The 26,779-nt window shown below is 37.7% G+C and overlaps 1 protein-coding gene across 3 annotated transcripts in view; it reads left to right on the top strand.

Annotated features, from left to right (window-relative positions):
• MYO9A (myosin IXA) overlaps nt 1–26,779 on the top strand; it is a 391,855-nt gene that overhangs the window by 343,010 nt on the left and 22,066 nt on the right. For 2 of the 3 annotated variants that reach the window (XM_058294436.2, XM_058294435.2), the window contains 2 exons: nt 6,478–6,609; nt 7,336–7,459. In XM_058294436.2, coding sequence (XP_058150419.1) covers nt 6,478–6,609; nt 7,336–7,459 — 256 coding nt within the window. Of the gene's footprint in view, nt 1–6,477; nt 6,610–7,335; nt 7,460–8,745; nt 8,800–26,779 lie in introns of all 3 variants that reach the window. The other variant, XM_071214269.1, reaches the window with a different exon arrangement.

Below are 26,779 nucleotides of genomic sequence, written 5' to 3'. Positions count from 1 at the left end.
GTTGCCTCTTCTTTTTTTGTTTGTCAGTCTAGCTAAGTGTGTGTCAGTTTTGTTGATCTTCTTGAAGAACCAACCTCAGATTTTGTTAATTCTCTTTATTGCTTTTTTTGTTCTTAATTTATTTCTGCTCTGATCTTTGTTATTTTGTTCCTTCTACCTGCCTTGGGAATAGTTAGCTGTTCTTTTTCTAGTTCCTTCAGCTGTGTGGTTAAGTCATTGATTTTTAACTCTTTCTTCTTCTTTATTATTTTTAATTTTACTTTTTTAAAGAAATTTTAGAAAACGTAAATGTTATGTTGAAAATATAGGGATTCCCCAAATACTGTATCTCCTCCTTCTCCCACACTTTTCCCCATTAGCAACATCTTTCCTTAGGCTCTAGAGACATCTGGACACTATAGGCAGGGCAGACAACCCCAGGAATTTGGCACCCTGTCAGTGGGCCTTACCCTGGAATATATGATAACCTATCCCCCCACCAGTGTATTGGAGTTGGATTCATTTATAATTTTCCTACACATGGTTCTTATCCTCTGTATTAGTCAGCCAAAAAGGTGCTGATGCAAAGTACCAGAAATCTGTTGGCTTTTATAAAGGGTATTTATTTGGGGTAAAAGCTTACGGTTTACAGGGCCCTAACGAGTCCAACTCAAGGCTGCTTTCTCTGTTGACACATGTTGAAGCAAGATGGCAGGTGATCTCTGCCTGGTCCCTCAGGCCTTCTCAGCTGCTCAGCTGCTCTTTTCTCTTCAGCTGCAAACTAGTAAGGCAGATGGCTCATCTCTCTTCCCAGGGTTTAGCTGTTAGAGCCTTCTACTTTCTGTCATATGGCATGACTGAAGTGACCAAGTTCTCTCCTCTTCCCTATGTCTTATTGAGTGAGTGTCTGTTTATATCATCACACCACTGGGCAGGGACTCAACCCTGAGTCAGACCCTACTGGCATGGTTGAATCAAAGCCCTAATCTTAACAAGTAATTTAATCAAGACATGTCAGCTGAACCTAATGCATTCAAAAGGTATCACACCTAGAGAAATAAATTAGTTTACAAACTTAATCTCTCTTTTTAGGATTCATAAATAATCTCAAACTGCCATATGCCCCTTTTATTTGAAAATTAGCACTACACCTGTTAAATGTGTGTCCCAGAAACTTAAATTTTCCAGCTGTTCATATGCTAGTAATAATAGAGCTACTCCAGCTTTGTTTTTTTATTACTACATGCATGAAATACCTTTTTCCAGCTTTTCACTTTCAATCTTTTTGTATCCTTGGGTCTAAAGTGAGTGTCTTGTGAATAGCATATAGATGGCTCATATTTTCTTATCCATTCCATCAGTCTGTGTCTTTTGATTGGCTAGTTTAATCCATTAATAGTCAATGTTAATATTGAGTTCTTTGCCCATTACAACACTTGGGTTTCATCTGTCATCTTATTTTCACCATTCTTTTTATACTTTTAGTTACTTTGACTGATGTAATCTTCATTTCTAGACACTCTTCCAAGTCTGTCATGTCTTTTCAGGTTGTAGCACTCCCTTTAATATTTACTGCAAGGCTGGTGTGTTGGTTACAAACTTTCTGTTTCTGTTTACTTGTGAATATTCTAATTTCACCCTCAGTTTTGAGAAATCAGCACTTAATCTTATTGTGGTCCTTTATATGTGATGAATCGCTTTTTTATTGCTGCTTTCAGAACTCTCTTTATCTTTGGTATTTGACATTTTGATTAGTATGTGTCTCAGAGTAGGTATATTTGGTTTTATTTGGATTGGAGTATGTTGAGCTTCTTGGGCACAGATATCTATGTCCTTCAGTAGAGTTGGGAAATTTTCTACCGTTATTTCCTCAAACATTCCTTCTGCCCTTTCCTTTCTCTTCGCCATCTGAAACACACATGAAATATGGCTGAAAGTAGTCTAAGGAAATAAATGCCAATTGAAAGAAAGCTAGAGGATAATCTCAGGATTGTATAACGTAGTGATTTTGGTGGTAGAAGATGATTGGTTAATAGTACAATTACAAGAATGTTCCTCTGTTATTAGTTTAGTGCAAAAGGAATTGTGGTTTCGGACCATAAATTTTAAATCATTATAACCAGGTTCAAACATATCTTTATTAATCAAAATAGGAACCATTACAGTCAACACATTTTTGCCACTGAGAAATAAGTTTATTCCTATAGCTTACAGATCCATGCTTTGGGATTTAACAAACTCTTGGAAAGCATTTTCTGCATCCTGCTGGTTGTGGAAGCATTGTCCCTGCAAAAAGTTGTTGAGATGCTTGAAGAAATCGGTTGGTGAGAGGTGAGGTGAATATCTCAGATGAGGCAAAAGGTCGTAGCCCAATTCATTCAACTTTTGAAGCATTGGTTGTGCGACAGGCGGTCAGACATTGTCATGGAGAAGAATTCGGCCCTTTCTGTTCACCAATGCCTACTGCGGGCATTGCAGCTTTTGGTACATCTCATTGATTTGCTGAGCATACTTCTCAGATGTAATGGTTTTGCCAGGATTCAGAAAGCTGTAGTGGATCAGACTGGCAGCAAACCACCAAACAGTGACCGTGACCTTTTTTTGGTGCAATTTTGGCTTGGAAAGTGCTTTAAATCTTCTTCTCAATCCAACTACTGAGCTGGTCATTGCTGGTTGTCATATAAAATCCACTTTCACCGCACATCACAATCTGATTGAGAAATGGTTCATGGTAGTTGCATAGAATAAGGGAAGACGACATTTCAAAACGACAATTTTTTTTATTTTCAGTCAACTCATGAGGTACCCACTTATGGAGCCTTTTCACCTTTCCAATTTGCTTCATATGACAAATGACCGTAGAATGGTCGATGCTGAATTCTTCAGCAACTTCTTGCATAGTGGTAAGAGGATCAGCTTCAATGATTGCTCTCAGTTGGTCATTGTCAACTTCCAATGGCAGGCCACTACACTCCTCCTCTTCAAGGCTCTCATTTCTTTTGTAAAACTTCCACCACTACACAATACATTCATTAGCAGTTCCTGGCCAAATGCATTGTTGATGTTGCAAGTTGTCTCTGCTGCTTTACAACCCATTTTGAACTCAAATAAGAAAATTGCTTGAATTTGCTTTTCTCAAACATCGTTTTCATAGTCTAAAATAAATATAAACAGCAAGTGATAAGTCATTAGCAAAGAAACTTAAGCAAGAAATGCACATTAAAATGATGTATAACATAACCACATTTATTTAAGAATGTATTCCAATATCAAACAGCAAATTTCAACAATGCAAAACCACAATTACTTTTGCACCAACCTAATACAAGGTGTTAAGAATATGGAGATACATGGTAAGAATACAACTAATATAGCATATAGAATATAGTTAACAGTAATATTGTAATATTTTTATAACAATGGCAGTCAATGCTAATGGTCAATGATGGGGGTATACCAGGTGATATGGGATCTTTCCTTTTGTGTGATGAAAACATTCTGCAAGCGACTGAGCTGATGACAGTACAACTCTTTGATGAAATTGTGATTTGAGTAATTAAAACATTCTCCAAGCAGCTGAGCTGATGAAAGTACAACTCTGATAAAATTGTGAGCCATCGAGTGTACACTTTGGATGGACTGTACAGTGCCAGAGGGGTGAGGGGACCATATAACACAGTGAATCCCCATAGTGAATGACTGACTTTGGTTAACAGCACAAATATGAGAACATATCTCTCATGAACTATAACAAATACACAGTACTAATACATGGTTTTAATAATAGGATGGTTTGTGGGGAAAATGCACTAAATATAAGCTCTAGACTATAGATAGCAGTAATATTATGACCATGTTCTTTCTTTATTTTTAACAAATGTGTCACAACAATGTAAGGTGTTGGTGGTGAGGTGATGTATGGGAATACTGTATAGTATAGTATGCATAATTATTCTTCAAATTTTTGAAATTAAAAACTGGCATTATGCTGTAAAAACATAAACTATGTATTTATTAAATATAAGTAAGTACAGAACAAAAACAAAGAAAATACCCAATATGTAATTCGAATATGGCACTATAAAGGCAGGCAATTAAAGGCTCAACCAAATACTCTAAAATCGAAGACATGAAAAAAAAAGTTCCTCCAACTTTGATTTTCATGGTTAACAATATCAGGACCTTACTATAGTAGTGACTATAGTATATGTATGTGTATTTGAATATCATAGTATGTCTATATAGCAGTTACTATATATAGTTGCCCCAGAAGATAAGGAAGCTTTCAGAAAATACAAAAAGTATCAAGAGCCATAGTTTGCTTCAACAAATACTTTTCTAGCTCATTTTAATTCTTCATTCATAGTAGGTAAGTCCTTAATCCTAGAAGACTTCTTTGAGTCCTTTCGAATCAGGAAGACATTATCTTTAACTGGTACTTGACCTTGTCTTCTAGTTCACATTGTTCACATTGCCTTGTGAGTCATTTCAGTAATGAACTCTATGACAGTGTCTTTAAGAATATCCACTGTTTCAGTATAAGGTTTCTGGCCATTCCCAAATCCATACATCATACACTGTGTCTTTTTTTTTTTTTTTTTTTAAGTCTCTTTCTTTTACCCCATCCATCTTCTGTATCTCCTGCAAATTCTTCATTTTCTTCCTTAAATGTAACATAGGGTTGTCTTCATCCACTGTCCCACAAGCCAATTAATCTGGAGGTTGTGCCAAGCTTGTGCCAAGCAGATTTTAGCGAGTTGATTTTTATATGTAGTGAGAGGTGTGGTTCTACCTTCATTCTTCAACATATGGAGATCCAGTTTTCCCAACACCATTTGTTGAAGAGACTATTTTTTCTCCATTGTATGTACTTTGCACCCTTGTCAAAAATCAGTTGGCATAGATTGGTGGGTTTTTATCTGGACTTTCAATTCTGTTCTCTTCATCTGTTTGTCTTTCTTTAAGCCAGTATCACAATGTTTTAATTACTGTTACTTTGTACTACAAGTAAGAATCTTCCAACTCTGTTATTTTTTCAAGATTATTTGGCTATTCATGCTCCTTGCAGTTCCATATGAATTTGTTGATGAGTTTTTCCATTTCTGCAAAAAAGATTGCTAGAATTTTGATAGTAATTACATTAAATTTGTATCTTGCTTTGAGTAATTTTTATATGTTAATATTCTTTCAATCCATGAATATGGGATGTCTTATTATTTATTAAGGTATTCCTTCATTTCTTTCAGCAGTGTTTTATAGTTTTCAGTATGCAGATATTTTGTATCTTAGGTTAAATTTATTCCTAGATATATGTATATTTTAGATGTTATTGTAAATAGAATTGTTTTCTTAATTTCCTCTTTCAGTTGTTCATTGCTTGTGTATAGGAACATAATTTGTGTGTGTGTGTGTGTTGATCTTGTACTCTGCCACTTTACTGACTCTTTTATTTGCTGTAATTATTTTCTTGTGGATTGCTTTGGATATTATATATATAAGATCATGTTGTCTGCAAATAAAGATAGCTTTACTTCTCCCTTTCCAACTTGGATGTCTTTTATTTCTTTTTCTTGCCTAATTGCTCTGGCAAGAACTTCTAGTACAGTATCAAATACCAGTGATGCAGGCATCTTTGTCTTATTCCTGATCTTAAGGAAAAAGCTTTAAGTCTTTCACCATTGACAATCATGTTAGCTCAGAGTTTTTCATAAATGGCCTTTATTATGTTGAGAAAGTGCCCTTCTGTTCCTGTTTTTCTGAAGAAATATTTAATAGTTTCTCTTGGATTTTTAAAAATAAATGGAGAGTTCCTCTATTTGGAAAACTGACCAAACATCCTTTTTCTTCTTTATGAAGTAATTTTCTCTTCCATTAAATAGGTAGCTAAGATTCCTTGGAGCAGAAATCCTCAGCTAGATTGGATTACATGGCAGGTGCTTCTCTCCTGTATCTGAATCATGTGACAACTTCAGCCTGATGATGGCACTGTTATGGCTCACCTGTTATCTAATTCCCAAACTGTATATCTGTTGACATAACCTAATTCATAGGAGGTTGGTTCAGATGATGCTTAAGAACTGATTGACCAAAGATAATTTAGGAGTACTGTCTCTTCTCTTAATGTAAATATCAGCAGTTATTGAGAAGCAAGCAAGCCTCCTTTTTGGTTAAATATCTTAAAGTCTTTTCTCTCTGTCCTTTAGACATGTTGGTCTGCTGATGTTGGTCTTGAGCAATGGGTCACAAATTTCCCTTGATAAACTCTCCTCTGACTTAGATTTCTTAAGGAAGAAATAAAGTGAAAGGATATTTTCCAGATGCAAAGGAGCAATTTGAGAAAATCTATAGTGTCTCCCTTAAGCTGATATGGATATCCTTCCAGTACTGTGAGGTTTGATGTCGTACTGTGTTCTTTCTCTTGTCTATTCTGCTTCCCTCCCAGTTGTTCTCCCTTTTTATCACCATCTCACTTTTTTTGTTGTTGTTATTGTTCCTTAGGATTGCTCTACAGGAAGACACTAATCGAATGTCTGCTAATGCTTTGGCCATTGTGTTTGCACCGTGCATTCTTCGTTGCCCTGACACCACTGACCCACTACAAAGTGTTCAGGACATCAGTAAGACTACCACGTAAGGACAGTTACCATCACTCTGAAAGACCTCAAGGACTTTTGACTGAATCATTGTAGTTGTATATCAAACACAGTGAATTTCATGAGTTCAGATGTTTTTAAGATGATTGCTATGTAGCAATATTTGGACACTGCTGGGTTTTCTTAGATATACTAAAGATGGAAAAATCCTTTAGATTCTAACAAACTAAGCATCATTACTTTTGAAGGGTCTTCTTTTTAAATTCAGAATTTGTTTAGGACTGCTTATATTTTTGAAATAGTTTTTTTAAATTCCTTTTTGCCAAATTATGTATACTCTGTATCTTCCTATATCATCTAACTGATATCATGGCTCTGAATGCCTTTGGTCTTAGTACTTCAGTATTCCTATATTTCACCTAGGCCTTTTTTGTGTGTCTCTGCATTCCTTCTGGGGAGTTGTTGTTTTTTTTTTATCTTGATTGCAAAAGGACCTCAAAAACTGTTTTTGGATACCCAAGAGAGCCATTTAATTGGTCTGAGGTTTGACCTGGACATTGGAATTTATAAATGCTCCTTAGATGGATTCTTAATTATAGCCAGAGTTGAGAAGCACCATTCTAGAGCTTGTCTCTGATCTCATAAGGGATATTGATTTTTTTCATCCCTCAACCCTACTACCACACTTAGCTATAAAACAGTCTGTGGGTGCTACACTTTTATTTCGGCTCCTAACAGTTTTCTCTCTTTCTTCCTGTTTTAGCTGTGTGGAGCTGATTGTTGTGGAACAGATGAATAAATACAAGGCTCGTCTCAAAGACATCAGTAGCCTAGAATTTGCTGAGAATAAGGCAAAGACCAGACTGTCACTGATTCGTAGATCAATGGTAAGATGTAGAATGTGCAGACACAGGGACAAATGAGTGCTTTACTGGAGTTTTAAGTGCATTTGTGGTGCAGAGAGGGGTTATTCTCAGAATACTTTTCATAGGGAGCAGATCTCAGGTTGCTATGGATTCTTGATGTTTGATCTTTTTGCTGTTTAGTTAATGCACAGAATATATGTGGTGAACTGTGCAGAATTTTTTAAATCAAGGATTTGTACAACGTGTTGGTGGCTTAAAAATCTTCCTTTTCTTCTCCTGTCCTTTCCATGAAAACTTACCTATTGTAACTGTTTTTTCTACTTCTTACCACCTTCTGTTCCTAACCTCAACCATGTCACTTTTTAGTGGTCCTGCCAGTAGAGCTTAATCATTTTCAAGATAGTGATTTTTAAGGAAACGAAATCATCTATGAGTTTACTATTTTCAAAATAAAGAATTTCTTTGAGTTATTTGTTAGGTTTTGGGAGAAAGCCTTGAAAAAAATGACAATTTATTGCCTCCATTTGTCCCCTTTCCGTTTAATAGTTTTCTTTTTAACCAGTGACTATCTTTATATAGATAGCTCCAGTTTTTACTGACCAATAATCAATAGGCTCTGGACAACTGGAGAACTACTGCTACAATAAAGTAATTATTGCCCTTTGGCTAGCCTTCCTTTAAACTGTAAAATAAAATTCAAGTGATGAACACCCACTTAGATCCACAGTTAATGTCTGAAAAGAAGCAGACATCCCCATCATCATGCCCATGCATTTCCAAGGTCCCAGCAATACTTCTCCTTTTTGTCATAGTTTATACTTAAATTAGCATCAGAGTAATTCTGTTTCTTCCTTTACTATTTAAACTGTCTGGAACAGACAAGTGCTCAACAACTACTTGTTGATTAAGTAAAGTGAAGTGTCTTCTCTAAAGATAAAAATAAACATAGACTTTTCACAGGCAGTTAGGTATTAATTAAAGTTCATCATAGGGTACTATCTAACTCTTTTCCCCAGGAACTGAAAACAGAAACTCCATTTAAAAGTGAAAGCCTTTTGTAGCATGAATTTTTAAGAGCTTAGTTTCAAGAGACCCCTTTTAGCAGGGCCCATTCAGAAAGTAAGGGAAGGCCTTTTACTAAATAAAGCTAATTCAAAGCAGGTAGACAAGTCAGTTGTACTTCTTTTCCAGTGCTGCAGAAGACTGATATATTCAGTCCATTGAAAAATAAAACCTTCTCTTTTAATGGACCAATGACATGTACTTTCTAACCTTCTGCTTTCCTTTTTATGTCCTTCCTAATCCAGAAACCCGTACTAATTGCAGTTAGATTTATGAGCATTACCCGCAGTTCAGTTTCGGTATGTATTAATATTGCAATGTGTCACAGCCACCTTACATTGTTGTCTATCATTCATCCAGGAGTTGTTCTGCTCTGTCTATCATTCATGCTTGTCCACCATCCACGTGCAGCCCCAATCAGGTTCCACTTTCTGACCAGCCTTCACATGCTTTTCTTTTACTCTCTTTCTTTGGATTCTTCATTTTCCTTCCTCTATGTCATTTAATTGAACACTGTCCATTTACAATTTACTGGTTTCTCCTCTTTGTCAGATAAACAATTTAAAGTGATGACTTTCTCCTTAGAAAAATACATTCTCTTTGTGAATTTCTTCTTTGGTTGAATCATTAAAAGTTGAAAGCTGAAAGCATTGAAATACCAAATTAGTTTTGAGTTTATGAGCTTTGCTCCCATCAACCTCCTCCACTAAGTTGTTTGAAATTTTTATTATCACTTTCAGCATCCCCATCATTAGGGACACTAATTAGACCATTGGTATGTATGCCTTTTAACAGTGTCTTCCCAGACATAGGAGTATAGCTGTTACTCTTAATCTACTTAACATTTATCAAGACAAAGTAGCAGATAGGAGTAAGCAAATTGATTGACTGGTCTAGGCTTAAATATCCTAGTACTAAAGACCTCATACCAGGATTTCATTTCTGGTGCCCCTCCTTAATTCCATTGATTTATACAAAGAAGGAGTGAAGAGATGGAAAGCTGAGAACACCAACTGATGTGGAAACTAATCTCCCAAATTATCTATCTACATGTAACCAGTTCATTCAAGTTTCTCAACCTGTTGGGATATAAATACAAATCAGTTTTCTTTTTGTCTAGTAACTGCCATGGTTCTACCATGTAAAAACTCCCTTTGCCATCTAGATTTTAGCTACCTTAATAGTATCTTGTCACTATTTCTTAATTTTCATTCCAGTATTTAAGACTCAGTCCTCTTCATGTTCATAACCTCAGTCACAGGCCTAATCCAGTGCTTTTCTTACTTCCATGGTAGACTAGACCATAATCTGTAGCTAGAAAATTTGGGGGAATGAAGGTAGGTTCTGTTTGTCACACACTTCTGCTCTCCCTCTTCCCTGTGCTTTGTCCCTCTCTGGTGTTGAGACCAGGAAGAGCGTTCAGGGAGGTGGAGTTCTGCATGATATCCCCATGCTGAAGTGGCAGTGCTCTTTCTTGGTTGTTCATTGCTGCTGTTCTGACTCATTGAAAAAGGGCTAAATGAAGTTGAATGGTAGCTCCAATTTGCCCTGCTGACAATGAGCTGCATCTTGTTCAGTTTCTGTAGACATTGGCAGTCCCTTTCAAGATTTGATTATATCTTCTGGCCAAACTATGACTTGTGGCATTTACACCACATGACTCTGACATCTCTAACTCTTTTTAGTCAGGACTCTACCCAATCAAATCTACCTCCCATGGCCAACATTTGTTCCATTTTTCACAGTTCTTGGGAACTAAGAACTCAAGGGAGAAGATAATCTTGCCCACTTCCCTATCTGATGCTTCCCTACTACATCCTCTTCCCTTTCCTCTCCCCCGCCGTGTACATAACTGAGGGACAAATGAGTATGTCATTTGCCTAAATGTGTAACCAAACAGGGAATGAAATACCAGCCTCCCTTTCTTTTAGATGATCTCAAACTGATTCTCAACCTTTGGATTTGGAGAACACAGCTACTTTTTTTCCCCCTAGATAAGGAAGGGATAGTCTTTTTTCGTAAACCCTTTGTTCCTCTCCAATCTCCAGTAATCCTCACTTCCTCTCAACCTTTTTAGATTCACATTGAGGAAGAGTGGTATGGCGTTGATGGTAGGGCTCTTTCAATAATCTAGTGCCTCTCAGTAAACCCTTAGGGAAGAGGCTGGCATCATACATTGTTGGCTGCTTGAAGTTAGAAGGAAAGATGCTTAATTATACTCAGCTTTGAGCCTTAGCCACAATTTTGGAAAAAGAGGGGGAAATCCCACTTAACATCCTGGTACATATGAATTTAGCTATAGAAAAAACTTTAGACCCAGCCTTGTTAACAACACTGTGTCTATGACATAGTTAGTATTCAGTAAGCATCTATGGAATTAAATCTAGGATAGATAACAGTGAGATTTTAGGATGTTCACTATGAATAGACTAATGAAGACAATTGCCTTAATGTGTCACTAGATGAAAAAAAATGCTGTTTGTCTTGGTTTTTGAGTTATACACAGAGTATAAGTAAATGCAATAATTCCTTTTCTGAAATGAAAGATGAAAGGTGTAAGATTTGTTATTGCCAATGTGAAAAATCGTTTGAGTTGGATATTGAAATATGAGTAGTAATTTAACAAATCTAGAAAAGGAAAAGGGGAAACACAATTCCAGGTGCAAGGAAGCACAAAACAGCTATCTATTAGTAATAAATACCTTGTGTAGTTAGACCTGGGGCAAGTAGTATAGAAGTGGCAGAAGAACAAGCTGGAATGGTGGATTGGAGCCAGATGTACAATATTAAGAATTGTGAATTTTCTGCTTTGAAGCAAGAAAGATTTTTAAATAGGGGAATGTCACCATTTGTCTTTTGGAAGATAACTTGTAACATTAAAGAAGAATGGATTAGAGGTGGAAGAGAGACTGGCAGTTGTAATATCAGTTAGAAGGCTCTTAATGCATTGTAGTCATATTTGTCATCACTGGAATAGGTTTAAATGCTGATCGTTTCATTTGAAATGGCTTTGAAAATTATCTGTTTCTGTTGCTAGGTGATTAGTAGTGACTAGACTTATGGAGCATAACCTCTAAGTTTTTCCCAAACCTGAATTTCAGAACACAGTATGCTCACAACCATTCGGTTAATACTTTTTCTATAAGAAATGGTTCTTTGTTACTTATGCTGTTACTTACGCTGTGATTTTAAGCAAAGGTATTGATTTAGCACTACTTAAGCTAATATATGAATAATATAATTTGAAATGTTTTATTAACCTGTAAAATCCTCATGAATTATCCATAACCAAACAAAGTTTGGAATATAATGTATAGCATTTCCAAAACCTTGACCATGGAGTATTTTTACTCATAAAATATCTATTAGAACAGGTGTTTTAAGAAAGGCATTTTAGAAACAAATTTCTAGTTTTAAAAATAATATCAGTTGCTCTTGTATTTACTTCATTTGGAATTTCAAAATTCTTCTCAATCTTTTTTAGGATTTTCTTGTTGTGCTCATGGTGGTTGGTAGTACTTGGGAATTTTGTATCTTTTAGGTTTATGAAAGAACTTACCTGTGTGTCTACAGAAATTGACTTACCTGCATTTCTGCATTAATAGTAATAAGTAGATCTAAGGTTAAGCTCTGCAACTGACCACCTCAAAAGTCAGGTAAAGTATTAATCATTGGAAAGCCAAGAATCCTTTGAAAAGTGGTAGCTCTAGAGCACTCCAAAGGAAAAGACAGATATATTCCTAGTGTGGACTTCTTGACTCAAGCGAAGGGACCTGTAATTTCACTATGGTAGCTCATAATGTCTACTTTTACTGTTCATATTCAAGTGACTTGATGCAATAAGAAACAGACAATGAATAGTTTCTCAGACTATAGAAGCATTTTTATTGCTTCTGAAGCTCACTCTTGCATCTCTTTTTCTTTTTTAAATTCAGATTTGAAGCTTCATACTAGCTCTTTTTTTCCTTCCCTCCCCCTCCCCTGCCCTGCTGTTTTTGTGTCCATTCACTGTGTGATCCTCTGTATCTATTTCTTTTTGTCTTCTCCTCATCTTTCTCCCCTGGGATTCACTGGTATTTGATCCTGGGGGACCTGTGATGAGGAGAGAGGTTCCTTATCAATTCCGCCACCTCAGTTCCTGGTCTCTGCTGTGCTTCACCTTGACTCTCCCCTTTGTTTCTCTTTTGTTGAATCATCATCTTGCTGCGTGACTCACTTGCATGGGCATGGGCTCACTGTGTGGGCACTCAGCTCACATGGGGGCACTGGCTCACCACACAGGCACTCCGCTCACTGCACAGGCACTTACCTCACTGCACAGGCAATCACATGGGCACTTGGCTTACTGCGTGGGTGATACTCAGCTCGCCACACAGGCACTTGGCTTGCCACATGTGTCGGTACTCAGCTCACCACATAGGCACTCGGCTTACCACACAGGCACCCACATGGACACTCACCTTGCCATGCGGGCACTCGGCTCGCCACACAGGCAACTTTCTCTTGTTCTTTTTCACCGGGAGGCCACAGAGATTGAGCCTGGGTCCTCCCGTATGGTAGGCAGAGGCCTTATCACTTGAGCCACATCCTCTTCCCAGTACTAGCTCTTTTTGTATAGTAATTCGTGCCCTTTGTGCTTTTAAGGAAACTTTTTTTCTAATATCTTACAGAACTTGAAATTAAAATTTATAATCACTTTCAAATTGTTGGAATTATTTCTCTTACAATATATTTCGTACTTTAAAATCACTAATGGAAGGCTAAGATCTTATATTTCCACTTAAAAGACACATTCTCATACTTGTGGGTTTTTTTTTTCCTTTCAGTTTTATTTCATATACAAAGCATTGTTTTAGTCAGGTAGATGTCTTGGACAGTCCATTCAAGGAAGATCATATTCCAACTTGAGGAAGTCTATAGCCTTTTTTTTTTTTTTAAGATTTATTTATTTATTTATTACCCCCCTACCCAGTTGTCTGCTCTCTGTGTCCATTCATTGTGTGTTCTTCTGTGTCCGCTTCTATTCTTGTCAACGGCCCCGGGAATCTGTCTCTTTTTGTTGCGTCATTTGCTGCATCAGTTCTCTGTGTGTGTGGCACCACTCCTGGGCAGGCTGAACTTCCTTTCATGCTGGGTGCCTCTCCTTACCAGGCACGCTCCTTGTGCATGGGGCTCCCCTACGGGGGCGCCACCCCTGCGTGGCAGGGCACTCCTGGTGCACATCAGCACTGCTCATGGGCCAGCTCCACATGGTCAAGGAGGTCCTGGGTTTGAACCACAGACCTCCCATGTGGTAGGCGGACTCTTTGTTGAGCCGAGTCTTCTTCCCTATATCCTTCTTGTACTGACAGAAACACTGGCGGTGCGTATTGAGACTATTTCCGGATCAGAACATATTGGTTTGAGCAGATGTGGCAAGAGCAGGAACCTTGGCTGAATTTTCGTGGATGGCTCCTGTAGAGCTGCTGGTGACCCATCTTGCTCTCAGGCCAAAATGAGGGAAAGGCTGCATACTTACTTGTTTGATGCTCATTGTGGAAAATTTGAACAGTGTAGAATAAACTATTTAAAAAGCAGGAAATAAATCATCATGATTTTTAAAATGATTTATAATATTTATATTTCCCTTGAACTTTTCTATATGTATTTTTAATGAATTTGTGGCAGTTTGGTATTATTTATGAATTCCAAAATAGATATTGGATTATGTTTGTAAACTGGTCTGTTTTTCAGGGCATATTAGATTGTATTAACTTCAGAGGTTTCACTTTTACTTTATTAAATTATGATTAGGGCTTTGATTGGGCCACATCAGTAGGATGCCTCAAGGGGGCGGGGACTCACAAAGAAAACAACATAGCAAAAGAGAGAGTTTTGATGCTGGGAAGTAAATACACAAAGAAGCAGATATGTGAGGAAAGAGAGAAGGCTCCATTAGACATGTCAGAGGCCCTGGGAAGTAAATACATGGAGAAGGAGAACACAGAGAAATAGAGACAGCTCCATAGACACCTCTGAGGCCCCGGGAAGAGAAAGAGCCTGATAGTCTACAGCTGACCTTGTGAAAAGAACAGAGCAGCTGAGCCCAGAAAGAAACAAGCCCCAGGGAGAGAGACAAAACTTAAACCAGCCTACAGCTGAGACCAGAGGAAGCTGGGACCATGGAGCCTGAAGAGGAAGGCTGGACTTTGCTGTTTTATTAATGGATAAGGGGTGTTTTTTGAAGGATTTGTGAGATGCTTGATGAAAGAGGCCTAGATTGCATTGAAGAGAACATTGGTAGGAAAATGGATGCTAAAGAGACTTTGTATGAGGCCTTAGAAGTAAATGACAAAAATATTATTGGAAACTGGAGGAAAGGCAATCTGTGTTTTAAGTTTCAGAGAACCTAGCAAGATTGACTCCTGATGTTTTATGGAAGGCAAAATTTGAAAATGGCAAGCCTGGGCATTTAGCTGAAGAACTTTCCAAAGTAAACTTGGAGAATACAGCTTGGCTTCTCCTTTTAGCTTATAATAAAATGCTAGATGAGAGAGAGAAGCTGAGAACTGACCTGTTGGCCACAACAAAACCAGAAACTGATTCTGGAAATTCCAAGCCTCTGGAAATGAAGCCCTCAGACAATAGTACCCCATTTTAGAACTTAACTAAACTTGAAACTTGTATATCAGGATTGAAAATGCAGTTATCTTAGAAAGACTTTTGGAAGGTCTTACTGTCTGATGGCTTGCGCCCCTGCTTCTTGCATGCTAAACCAACAAGCTGTATGAACAAACCACTGCCATCCTGGACTAAAAGACACATCAAAGGGAGAGGTGGAGGGGAAAATAGCTTTAAAGGGAAAACCATGGAAACTGAGATCTGGAATTAAGACATCTCTTTGGGCCAAGAGAGGAACCCCAGACATGTGCACAGAAAGGGTGAGTTTGCCTGGGCAGTCGAAGAGGGTAGATTTTCCAGCCTACTGTTCAGGGAGAGTTTTGCCACCCCAGGGTACAGGGAGGGTCGAACACATTCCTTAAAGGTTAGGGAAGGTAAGTCAACACCCCATAGGTCTAAGAGAGTTGGGCCTGTCCCCCGCGGCTTAGGGAAGGCCAAGTCACCATCTCGTAGCTCTGAGAGGGTTGGGCCTGTATGCCAAAGGTTAGGGAGAATGTTGTCTTCATTGTACTAGGGGGGTTAAGTCTTTACCCCAAATGTCAGGAAAGGTGTGGCCATCACCCCAGGTTACTTGGGTGAAGTCTGGAGCTTGGTTACCAACCAGATGTTTGGTGGGGGTGGAACCAAGAAAATGGCCATTGGGCAAGCCTGTGGAAAGGGTGAGTCCTCTTGAGGCCTGAGGGAGAAGAAACCATTGTCTTAAGAATGACTCTCAGACTTTGAAATCTAATGAAGTATGCCCTGAAGGTTTAAGGAACTGTAAGGGACCCATGACTTATGTTTCCCTCCCACTTTCTCCTTATGGTAACGTAAATGTTTATCCTATGTCTGTCCCTTAGTATATTGGAAGCAGATAAATTGTTTTGTAAGTTTCAGAGGTCTACAGCCAGACTTGACATTGTCCCAAGACAAACTGTATTTCTTTAAAATGCTTGTGATGTGATTATATTTAGCATTGTTATGGATTTAAGTTTTTTTTTAATATTGTAATGTCTTTTTGGAACATGGATTTCATATTTTTATTTTTCTTTTATTGTTTTAAGGAGATTTTGTAGAGATAAAATGAAATAAATTCAGTATCACTTTATTTTGACATCTTTATTAGCTTAGTAAGTTAAAAATAAGGCTAATTTCAATATATATTTCTTTAGAAGGACTTCTTTTTGTAGATTGCATTTTAGATAGATTTTTTCCATTCTCTTCTGCTCTTGAGACCTATCCCTTTATTGATTCAGTTTCATTTATTCACATTTACTTGGCAAAAATGTAACAGTACTATCATGTGTTAAGAACTGTGTTAGATGCTAGAGGAGCAGAAATGATATCTCTGACTTAAAGCAATTAGCAGTCTAGTAAACAAAGCTATAAATAATTGCAGTTCAGTTTACTAAATCCATAGAAGTATGGAGTGCTAGGTTACTTGTCCTGCCTGAGAAACTTGAGTGAACTTCAGTGGCTAGAATACAAGACTTTTTGGTGAGAAGGAAGGAAGGGAAGAGTGGTAAAAGATAATGACTGAGTAAGTAAGGGTTTGGGTGCTTAAAGTCCAGGTTCACTAGTTTGGGTTTTATTCTTTAGGGCTTCAAAGGCCATCAGCAGTTTTTAAGCCAGGGAAAAATGTGGTCAAACCTTTATCAATCACCAAAGACTTCCAGCCTTCTTAGGGAAAAGCAATGGATACACTCAAATGATAGCCTCCAGAAAGTGACTCTCAGGTATGCATGGGATAGTGTACAGTTATTAGCCATTTTCACATACATGACAACCATCCCAAAATTCAGTGGCTTAATGAAACAAGCATATATTTATCCCTTTTACATCAGCTTGTTGACCACGGTTCAGTTGGTATTGGCTAGGTTACAGATTGGATTCAGGTGATTCATTCATCTCTCTTTCTTCATGAACCATTGTATTTGGAATATAATCTTCTGATAACTCTGTCTGAACCACAAGAGTTGATAAGCTCAACTGTGCCTGCTTCTGCTCACATCATGTCTACTGATATCCCACTGACCAAAGCAAATCAAAGAGTGAGGCATACACTTCACCCATCCTGAGACCATGGCAAAGGTAGATGAATAACTGAGGATTAAAGAATTATAAAGAGTAATTTAGTCTGTCATAGTCGCTGGTATTTTGGATAAAGTCAAGAAGCTTGTTCTCCTCAGGAATATGTTTCTTTAGGAAGAAAGCAATGAGTTTTCCCTCATACACCACCTTAAAGCAATCTAGTTCTTTCTTCCATCTGACATGCCTGCTTAGCATATAGGCCTTGATCCAAAGTTGAGCTTCCTTCTCCCCATAGTATGTTGACCTTGTAGGTGAAAAGGATCCTCAATTCTGCTTTTACTGAAAGGGATTAGGTTGTAGCTCTTTTTAAAATGTCATGAAGAGATTCAGTCTCATTCCTTTTAAAAGAAACTTATGGAACTGTGTTATATACAGTAAAGGAAGATTTCACATCTATTAGAGGTCAACATACTTTTTATCTAGTCACTCATCTAATTGTAGATATCAACTAATTTTAGTTTCTTACAAATTAGTCGCAATGTAGCATGTGAACCATATGAATTAACTTTTCATATGTTATGACATTAAAAATCCATTGATTGGGAAGTGGATTTGGCTCAACTGATAGAGCATCCACCTACCATATAGGAGGTCCAGGGTTCAAACCCAGGGCCTCCTGACCTGTGCGGTGAGCAGGCCCACGCGCAGTGCTGATGCGCACAAGGAGTGTTGTGCCACGCAGGGGTGTCCCCCACATAGGGGAGTCCATGCACAAGGAGTGTGTCCTGCAAGGAGATCCGCCCCAGGCGAATAAATAAAAGCGTAGCCCACCCAGGAGTGGTGCCACACACACGGAGAGCTGATACAGGAAGATGATGCAACAAAAAGAGACACAGATTCCCAGTGCTGCTGACAAGAATGCTAGCGGACACAGAAGAATACACAGTGAATGGACACGGAGAGCAGACAACGGGGGACAGGGGGTGGAAGGGAAAAGAAATAAATAAAAAATAAAAAATCACAAAACTGAAAAGTTCCAGATAAATGTATATGACACATATACACCAATTGTGGAAGGAATAAAATAAACATCATTGTTTTAAAAAAAAATCCATTGATTATTTTTTACTTCAGGTAGATATTGTATTCATCCATGGTTTTGTAAATATCATGCATTGGTTATTTAGAAAATAAATAAGTAAGGCAGATCTTTGAAATGTTAACAAGTCTAATTATATAATATCAAAAATACCATTTCTTAATATCACCACCAATCTCATCAGAAAAATATTTAAATACTGGAAGCTGTCAAACTCAAAGTAGCATTTACAACTGTCAGTTGTTTCACTTGAAATGATAGGCTTCCTTCATTTATTTTAAAAGAAAATATCTGCCATATACCCAAGTGTGAATAATAATATTTTGTCAGTTCTTAGAAGTAGTATTTTTTTATGAATAAAGCAACTAGTTCATCTTTATCATTCGATCAACAGCACAAGTACGGTTACTTGAGACAACCATTGGTTTATGCAGCAGAAGTGTTTTATATGGATTTCCTATTTTATCCTACAGAACATTAAAAATAGTTAACTCAAGGGTTAAGGATTAATAAACTGATGGATAGCATGAAATGAAACTTTTTTTAAAACAATGCATAGTAGCAAAGAATCTGATGGTACAGCTGGGTACTACTGCCTCATTTATGCTAAGCCAGCAGTTTACCCGTGGTTGCTTTTGCATAATCAGTGCAAATGTCAATGCAGTGTAAAGGGAAAATAGCATCTTGATATCATTATGAAAATACTTTTGTCTTCACAGACCCTTTGAAACAGTTTTGGGGATTGTCCCCAACCCCCTCCCCCAAAGATTCACAGACCACACTTTGAGAACTACTGCTCTAGAGTATACCTATCACTGCCAGCTTACTGCACTGCACAGAAACTCTTTATAAGGATTGCTCCTTTTCATGTGCAAGTCATAAATCTGCACAAACACACACTGACTGTGATAGAGGGCTCACTAACCTTATTATCAGGTGAAATGTAATTACAGGCATAAGAATCTGATTTTTGAACAAGCATGGACCCCTTATTATAACAACATGCAAAACAACTAGGCTTCTCAGAAACCCCTGAATATAGGACCTCTTTATACTTCTTTTAAAATGATCTGCTAATTCAATGCCTTACTTCCTGTTTTTGTGACTTAACAAAGGATACTCAACAGTGATCTTCCGTCTTGATCCAAAGTACTATTTTGGGGTAAAATTTCTTCTTTAGGATCCTGAGATTTGTTGTCTAGATGGTAATTATTTCCTTCTCTGTATACATTTAATCCATGGACAAACCCCAGTTACATATACTTGGGTCTTCATAAAGTATAAGGACTCTCCTGATGGGGGTAATATATGTCTCTCTCTACATAGTCATCAGGTTTGTCAAGGGTAGAGCAATCCATTCCTTCATTATTACTAATAAAGTAATAATACCTCTTTAATGCCATTCTTCATCTATTTAGGCTTACTTTAACTCATAGTATTGAATTCTTTTTGCCCCATTGACCATGGCTTGCCAATTCTTTTTCTTCTTTTATCTATCCTGAACCTTACAACATTTTCAGAAGAAAAATCAAAACTCTCCTCACAGGCCTCATTTATTTTTAACACCCATGGTATACTTTCTGCTCACTTTCATCGTTATCTCCATAAGCCTAAGGAAAAAAATGAAATGTTAAGCTCAACTGATGATTACTTCAAAGAGAATATCTTCATTTTGATCACCCACATTAAAGCATTTGGTTCCCAATGTTTTTGTTACAGCCGGGGAAGCCTATTTATGGACTGGTCTCAAAGAATTCTGAACCAAATCAAATAATGGAAGTTTTCTGGTTTAGAGTATCATTCTTTGAACAAGTGGACAGTAGAATCTTCTGTAAATTTCTTCCACCACGAGGATGACAAATCTACATAATTAGGTGGCAGAATTTATGAATGTTACAAAGCATCTTGCAAAAGTAGGGATGGATTGATAGTTAAGATCAGTAGATGATTGATTGATAGATGTAGAGCAGGCATGTGAGAGTACTAAGAAGTATTTAATTCTGCCTGGGGACACTGGCTGTGTCCTGGGGATGAATCTGAAGTAATCACATGGAGAAAGGAAAGTATATAAGGTTTAATCTTGGGAAAAGCTATGTAGTGTGGAACACATTTATATGTCTGTATGTGTGTATATATAAGAAAGAAGATGCCAATTTAAAGAAAGTAGTTTTGCATAAATGTGACCTTGTGTTAAAACCAAAATCGTCTTGGTTTAGACATACTGAGGCATTAGCTCTTGGAGCCATTAGGGTGAGCCAGGAGTCTTAAGGTTTCATATTATTATAGTTTAGCAGTTATTGTAAGTTTTGATGCTTTATGCCTTACTTTTATATTTATAATAGGGAATAAGAGCTGATGTTAGTTACTATTTTTCAACCATAAAATAAAAATTTTCTCCTTGGTCTTCTTCAAAGTTCCAAATAAGTATAACTGAAGAATATCCTCATATTGCAGGACCAGCTGCTGGGGGATGAAAGGGAGTTTTCTTTTTAATCACAGAATGCCTTCATTTTCAGGGTGTAATTGGTCCCAGGAAAAGGTAAAGTGAATCTACTTAAAGAACATAATTAATAAGGTTGCTCTAATGTGTATGTACATGTAACGCTGTACCCCCAAAGAGAAAAATGTTTCTTTTTGGTTGCCCATGGAGTTTTCCCAAAAATCAGACCATGAGAAAATTCTCAATGGCAAAAAGGAAATCTAAACTGAAATTATAGAGTAACTGAAAAATAAAGACACTGCTTAGATGATGGTGATGGTTGCCCAACATTGTGCGTGTAATTACCACCACTGAATTATATATTTGAATGTGGTTAAAGTTGGTAATTTTAGGTTGTATGTATGTTACTAAAATAAAAATTTTAAATAAAAACACTGGGAAGTGAATGTGGCTCAAGCAGTTGGGTGCCTGCCTACCACACGGGAGGTCCCAGGTTCGATTCTCCTAAAGACAAGCAAGACAGTGGGATGGCATGGCAAGCTGACACAACAAGATAATACAACAAGATGATGCAACAAGGAGACACAACAAGGAAAATACAATAAGAGACACAGCAAGCAGAAAGTGGAGGTGGCTCAAGTGATTGGGAGGGAGGTCCTGGGTTTGGTCCCTGGTACCTCCTAAAAAGAAGACAAGCAGACAGCAAGTGTAAACAACAGGAGGGAGGGATAAATAAAAATAAATCTTAAAACACACCACTACATAAGTAAGTCTGTGGGATATAGTTAAAACAATGTTCAAAGGAATTTTTATTACCTTAAGAACTTATAAATAGGAAAGAATGGAAATAGCTTAAACACCTAAATAAAAAGGTTAGACTAAAACAATAAAACTTAAGGAAAGCAAAAGAAAGAAAATAATGATGATAAAGTAGGAAATGGGGTGGGGGCTATACAGGAACCTCTTATATTTTTAAATGTAATTTTTTTGTGATGTATATCTCTTCAAAAAATATAATTTACAAAAATGATGTGGTGAGGGGGTGAGCAGTGGGTTATATGGGAACCTCTTATGTTTTTTGTTTTTTTCTTATTTTTTTTTTCATCTGTAGTATATTTTTTTGGTCTTTATTTTTTTAATGTTACATTAAAAAAATATGAGGTCCCCATATACCCCCCACCCCCCTCACCCCACTCCTCTCCCCATAACAACAACCTCCTCCATCATCATGAGACATTCATTGCACTTGGTGAATACATCTCTGAGCACCGCTGCACCTCATGGTTAATGGTCCACAGCATAGCCCACACTCTCCCACAGTCCACCTGGTGGGCCATGGGAGGACATACAATGTCCGGTAACTGTCCCCACAGCACCACCCAGGACAATTCCAAGTCCCGAACATGCCCCCACATCACATCTCTTCCTCCCACTCCCTACTCCCAGCTGCCATCATGGCCACTTTCTCCACACCAATGGCACATTTTCTTCGATTACTAATCACAATAGTTCATGAATAGAATATCAGTAAGTTCACTCTAATCCATACTCTATTCCTCCCTTCTATGGACCTTAAAATGGTTGTGTCCACTCCACATCTATATCAAGAGGGGTCTTAGACTCCACATGGATGCTGGATGCAATTCTCCTGCTTTCAGTTGTAGGCACCCTTGGCTCCCTGGTGTGGTGGTAGATCTTCTTCACCTCCATGTTAGCTGAGTGGGGTAAGTCCAATAAACCAGAGTGTAGGAGTTGCAATTCTCTTGAGGCTCAGGGCCTGGCTATCACATGGTCAGTCCAGAGAGTCAGGTCCCCTGGGTATACACTAAACCCCAGCACCAACTACAGATCCGGTAAAAGTAATACAAGAAGCTTGTGAACAAAGATCACATCTGAGTCCACCTCTAAAACACAGAAACACAAACTCCAAAGTAGGGCCAACTGACATGGCACTGAACTCCATCTGCCATGACCATAGAACCTGTGGGTCTCTGTAGCACTCCGAAGAACCAGTACCTGAGGTTGTATCTACTTTATCTGTCTCTGCGATTCTGCTGAGGTGTGCATAAGGGCAACCCCTCTGATAACCTCCTGGCTCTTTTTGGAGACCCATAGCCATATAAATTCATTTGTCCTTTCCATTTCCCCCTTTTATTCAGGTCAAAAAGCATTTTTAACTCCTGGTATTATATGTAGACTGAGGTATTCTGCTGGTCTGAGTTGACCCTTTTATTCAAGGTCATTTTCTAGTTACATCATCAGCTGGTACTTGGTCGTATTCCCTTGGCGCCAGGGAGGCTCATCCCCAGGAGTCATGTCTCATGCTGGGGGGAAGGCAATGCATTTACATGATGAGTTTGGCTTCAAGACTGGCCACATTTGAGCAACACGGAGGCTCTCAGGAGGTTAACTCTTAGGCACCCTGCAGCTCTAGGCCTTGTTCTTATTTCAGGTGCACAGGCTTACAAGCATAGTCATTAGTATCAAGGGCTCATTATTGGACCTTCCTTCTTTTTTGGTCTTTGCTATTTATTGCACTTGGGGGATTGTTGCTGTTCCTTTAGGGACTGTGATAGAAGTCCCCTGGCTAGGAACTCAGCACTGCCTCACTTGTTGTTTTTAATTGTAACCACTATGAAAATATCCAAACATTTTTATGTACCCTGGATATATGCCCTGGAGAACTCCCTGCCAACCATGTGTCCCCTGTCAATAACATCCCACACCAGTATTCCTCCCCTGCCATTGTTGAACCTCTCTGTGATCCAAAACCTCTTCAAAAATGAAGCCCAATATATTGCCAGGTTCCATTATTAGTAAAATGTAATATAGTGATGAGTTTAAAGGTTAGATATAGAATACATATTAGTTTAGAAAAATGAAGGTAAAAATAAATTGGGGTATCAAAAAATTTAAAAATGCAAAAGCTTTGTTTTTGATGTTTTGCCTTCCATCACTGCAATAAGTGTTGCCCTGTATGCAAATTAGCCAGGCAACTTCTTCCATCTTTTCCTCAGTATCTACATCCTTTGTTTTTCTTTTTTTTTTCCTAATTATTAAGCTTGTCTTCACAAAAGTTTTAGATCACAGTAATTCATATATACAATATACAGTACTCCCACATATCCAACATAAAACCCTTTTCCCTTCCACAGCAATGATCTTTTTACATATTCATACTAAGTTTACTGAAACTGATGTACAGATATTGAGACAATAGCTTTCAAACAAGGTAACATTTGGGTTTACTTTGTAGTTTATATTTTAGACTATACAATTTTGTAAATTTTTAGTTATCTTATGTTTTACATTATGATTTACATTTTAACCTATTGGCCCCTGTACTTTTTTGGTGTAATTTAACATGTCTTATATCCATCCTTGCGTAATCTTGTGGAACACTTCTATTGCCCACACAGTTACATTGATTCCATCTATTCAATACCTCTTTCCCCCTCCCCTCAGGGCCCACAGTGACAGTCAATTTTCATAGCTTGAAGGAACACGTTCAGAGGTACTTGCAACAATGTTGAGGGCTTGACATGCTCAACTGCCCTAATGCACTGGGAGCCACCATTCCTCTTGAGAGATACAATTCCCTTTATTTGAGAACATCAGTCCTCCCCAGGATGTGGGTATACCTTCACTCTCATTATATGGGTCTCCATCCAATGATATAATCCACTATGACAAAATGAGCACTCACACACTCCCTAGAAGCCTGTCCTACATCAGATTATCCCCTTTAAGCATCTTAAACAGTTAACCTTATTATATTTTTGAAAAAGTTTTCTCAGCATTATATTCTCAACCAAATATCTGACAATCTCCTATGTTCATATGTTCCCCCACCCTCCCCCCAATTTCTTGGGCAATATTACCCATCCACCCATCCCTAGCTCCCCTCAAGCCCACAAAGCCCCACCCAAAGGTAACCCTATGCCCCCATTTTATCCCTTCCTTGTACAAATACTTACCTCCAGCTTATCATAGATTTCACCCATGTAGATGTCAGCTTACATCCTTCCTCTACCCCCAATTTCATTTAAGCCTATCATCCAGTCTCAGTGTTCCTTGTGATCTATTAACTTTAATTTTTTAAAAAAATACAAGCAATAAAATTTTTTTAAAAAATGACCCCAAATTGGCCAATGAGAAAAAAATATATATATGTGTATATATATATATAACTACATGCTAATATTATACTTAAAATAATTTCTTAATATAATCAAACATCAGATCAATATTCACTTCCCCCACTTTTCTTATAAAGGTATTTTAATTTTTTTTTTTTGCTTCATTTAGCATATAAATAAGGTCCATCTATGCATGAGTTTTTTCAAAGTATTTCTCAATATGTAGACTATCACACCCTCTTTTTCCTATAAACTTCTATTGAAAAAAACAAAACAAAACAAAAGTAGGAAATAAATTAGACAACTAAAACAATGGTAAAACTAAGAAATAAGGAAGTTGGTTCTTTGAAAACAAATAACTAATTAAGGAAAAGGTAGAGAAGGCATATATTCACAAATAAGAAATAAGGGAGAAGTTATTATGGTTAACTAAATCGAGGGTCCTAAGAGACTACTGTTTTTATTAGTTAGCCTTTGCTATATAACAAACTACCCAAAAACTTAAGAGATTAAAGTAATAATAAACATTATCTCCATAGTTTTTGTGGGTCTGGAATTGAGTAGCGGCTTATCTGGGTGGTTCTGGCAGGGTCTCTTGTAAGCTTGTTGTCAGTATGGTGGCTGGGGCTACAGTTATTTGAAGGCTTTACTAGGGCTGTAGCATTTGCCTTTAAGATGGCTTATTTGTATTTCTGGCTTGTTGGTGCTTACTGTTGGTAGGAGGCTTTAGTTCCTCACCACACTACCTCTTCCTTTGGCTTCTTGGTAACTGGCTTCTTCCAGAGCAAGTGATCAAAGAGAACAAGGTAGAAGCCAAGAGTGTCTTTTATACTCTAGCTTTAAAAGTCACACTCCATCATTTCTCCAGTAACCAACAGGTCAGCCCTATTCATTATGGAAAGGGACTACACAAGGATGTGAATACCAAGAGGAGAGAATCAGCAAGGGAGCTATCTTGGAGGATGCCTACTACAACTATTTTCAATTCTGAGATAAATTTGAAGATGGATAGTTTTCAAGGACAATTTTTTTTTCACCAAAATTGCCTCCAGAAAAAAAAGAATATAAACAGATGAATTGAAGAGCAAATAATTCCATAAGATTTATGTTTTTTCAGAACAGAGGTAGAAAATGTCTTTTTTCATTAAAAGAGTATAACATTAATTCTGTCCTCCTAACCACCAAAAGAAAAACTATTAAAAATCACATACAAAAGTATTAAAGGCAGCAGAGCATAGTGTAGGTTCTGGCCTAGACTAATCGGGTTAAATCTCAGGTGTGTTTTAGTAGTTATTGTGACAAGAGGTAAGTCATTTAAATCTCTGTGCTTCAGTTTTCTCCTCTGTAAATTGGGGTTGATGACCTCACAGGATTAAATGAGTTACTATTTATAAATTCTAATAGTTCTTGGAGCATTGTGAATGTTACATGTTATAAAGGATTGGTATATGAATGCAGACTTGCCACATCCATGACTTTTTAATGCAAAAATCTTAAAATATTAGCAGAATTCAGTAGTTATATCAGTCAGCAAAAGGTGTGCTGATGCAAAACACCAGAAATTGGTTGGTTTTTATAAAGGTATTTATTTTGGGTAGGAGTTTACAGATACCAGGCCATAAGCATGTTACTTCCCTCACCAAAGTCTATTTTCAGTGTTGGATCAAAATGGCTGCTGACGTCTGCGAGGGTTCAGTCTTCCTGGGTTCCTCTCTTCCTGGGGCTCCAGCTTAAGGCTTCAGCATCAAACTCCAACATCAAAACTCTAACGGCAAAAAACCCTTAACTCTGTCCTTTGCCATGCCTTTTATCTGTGAGTCTCCACCCACCAAAGGGTAGGGACTCAACACCCTACTGGCACAAGAGGTTTGCGTAATTACTTAATCAAGTAAACCTATGAATCTGATATAATCTAATATGCCCAGAGGAAA

This window comes from Dasypus novemcinctus, chromosome 3 (assembly GCF_030445035.2).
Source record: "Dasypus novemcinctus isolate mDasNov1 chromosome 3, mDasNov1.1.hap2, whole genome shotgun sequence".
NCBI lineage: Eukaryota > Metazoa > Chordata > Mammalia > Cingulata > Dasypodidae > Dasypus > Dasypus novemcinctus.
This window is presented reverse-complemented; position numbering and strand designations above follow the sequence as displayed.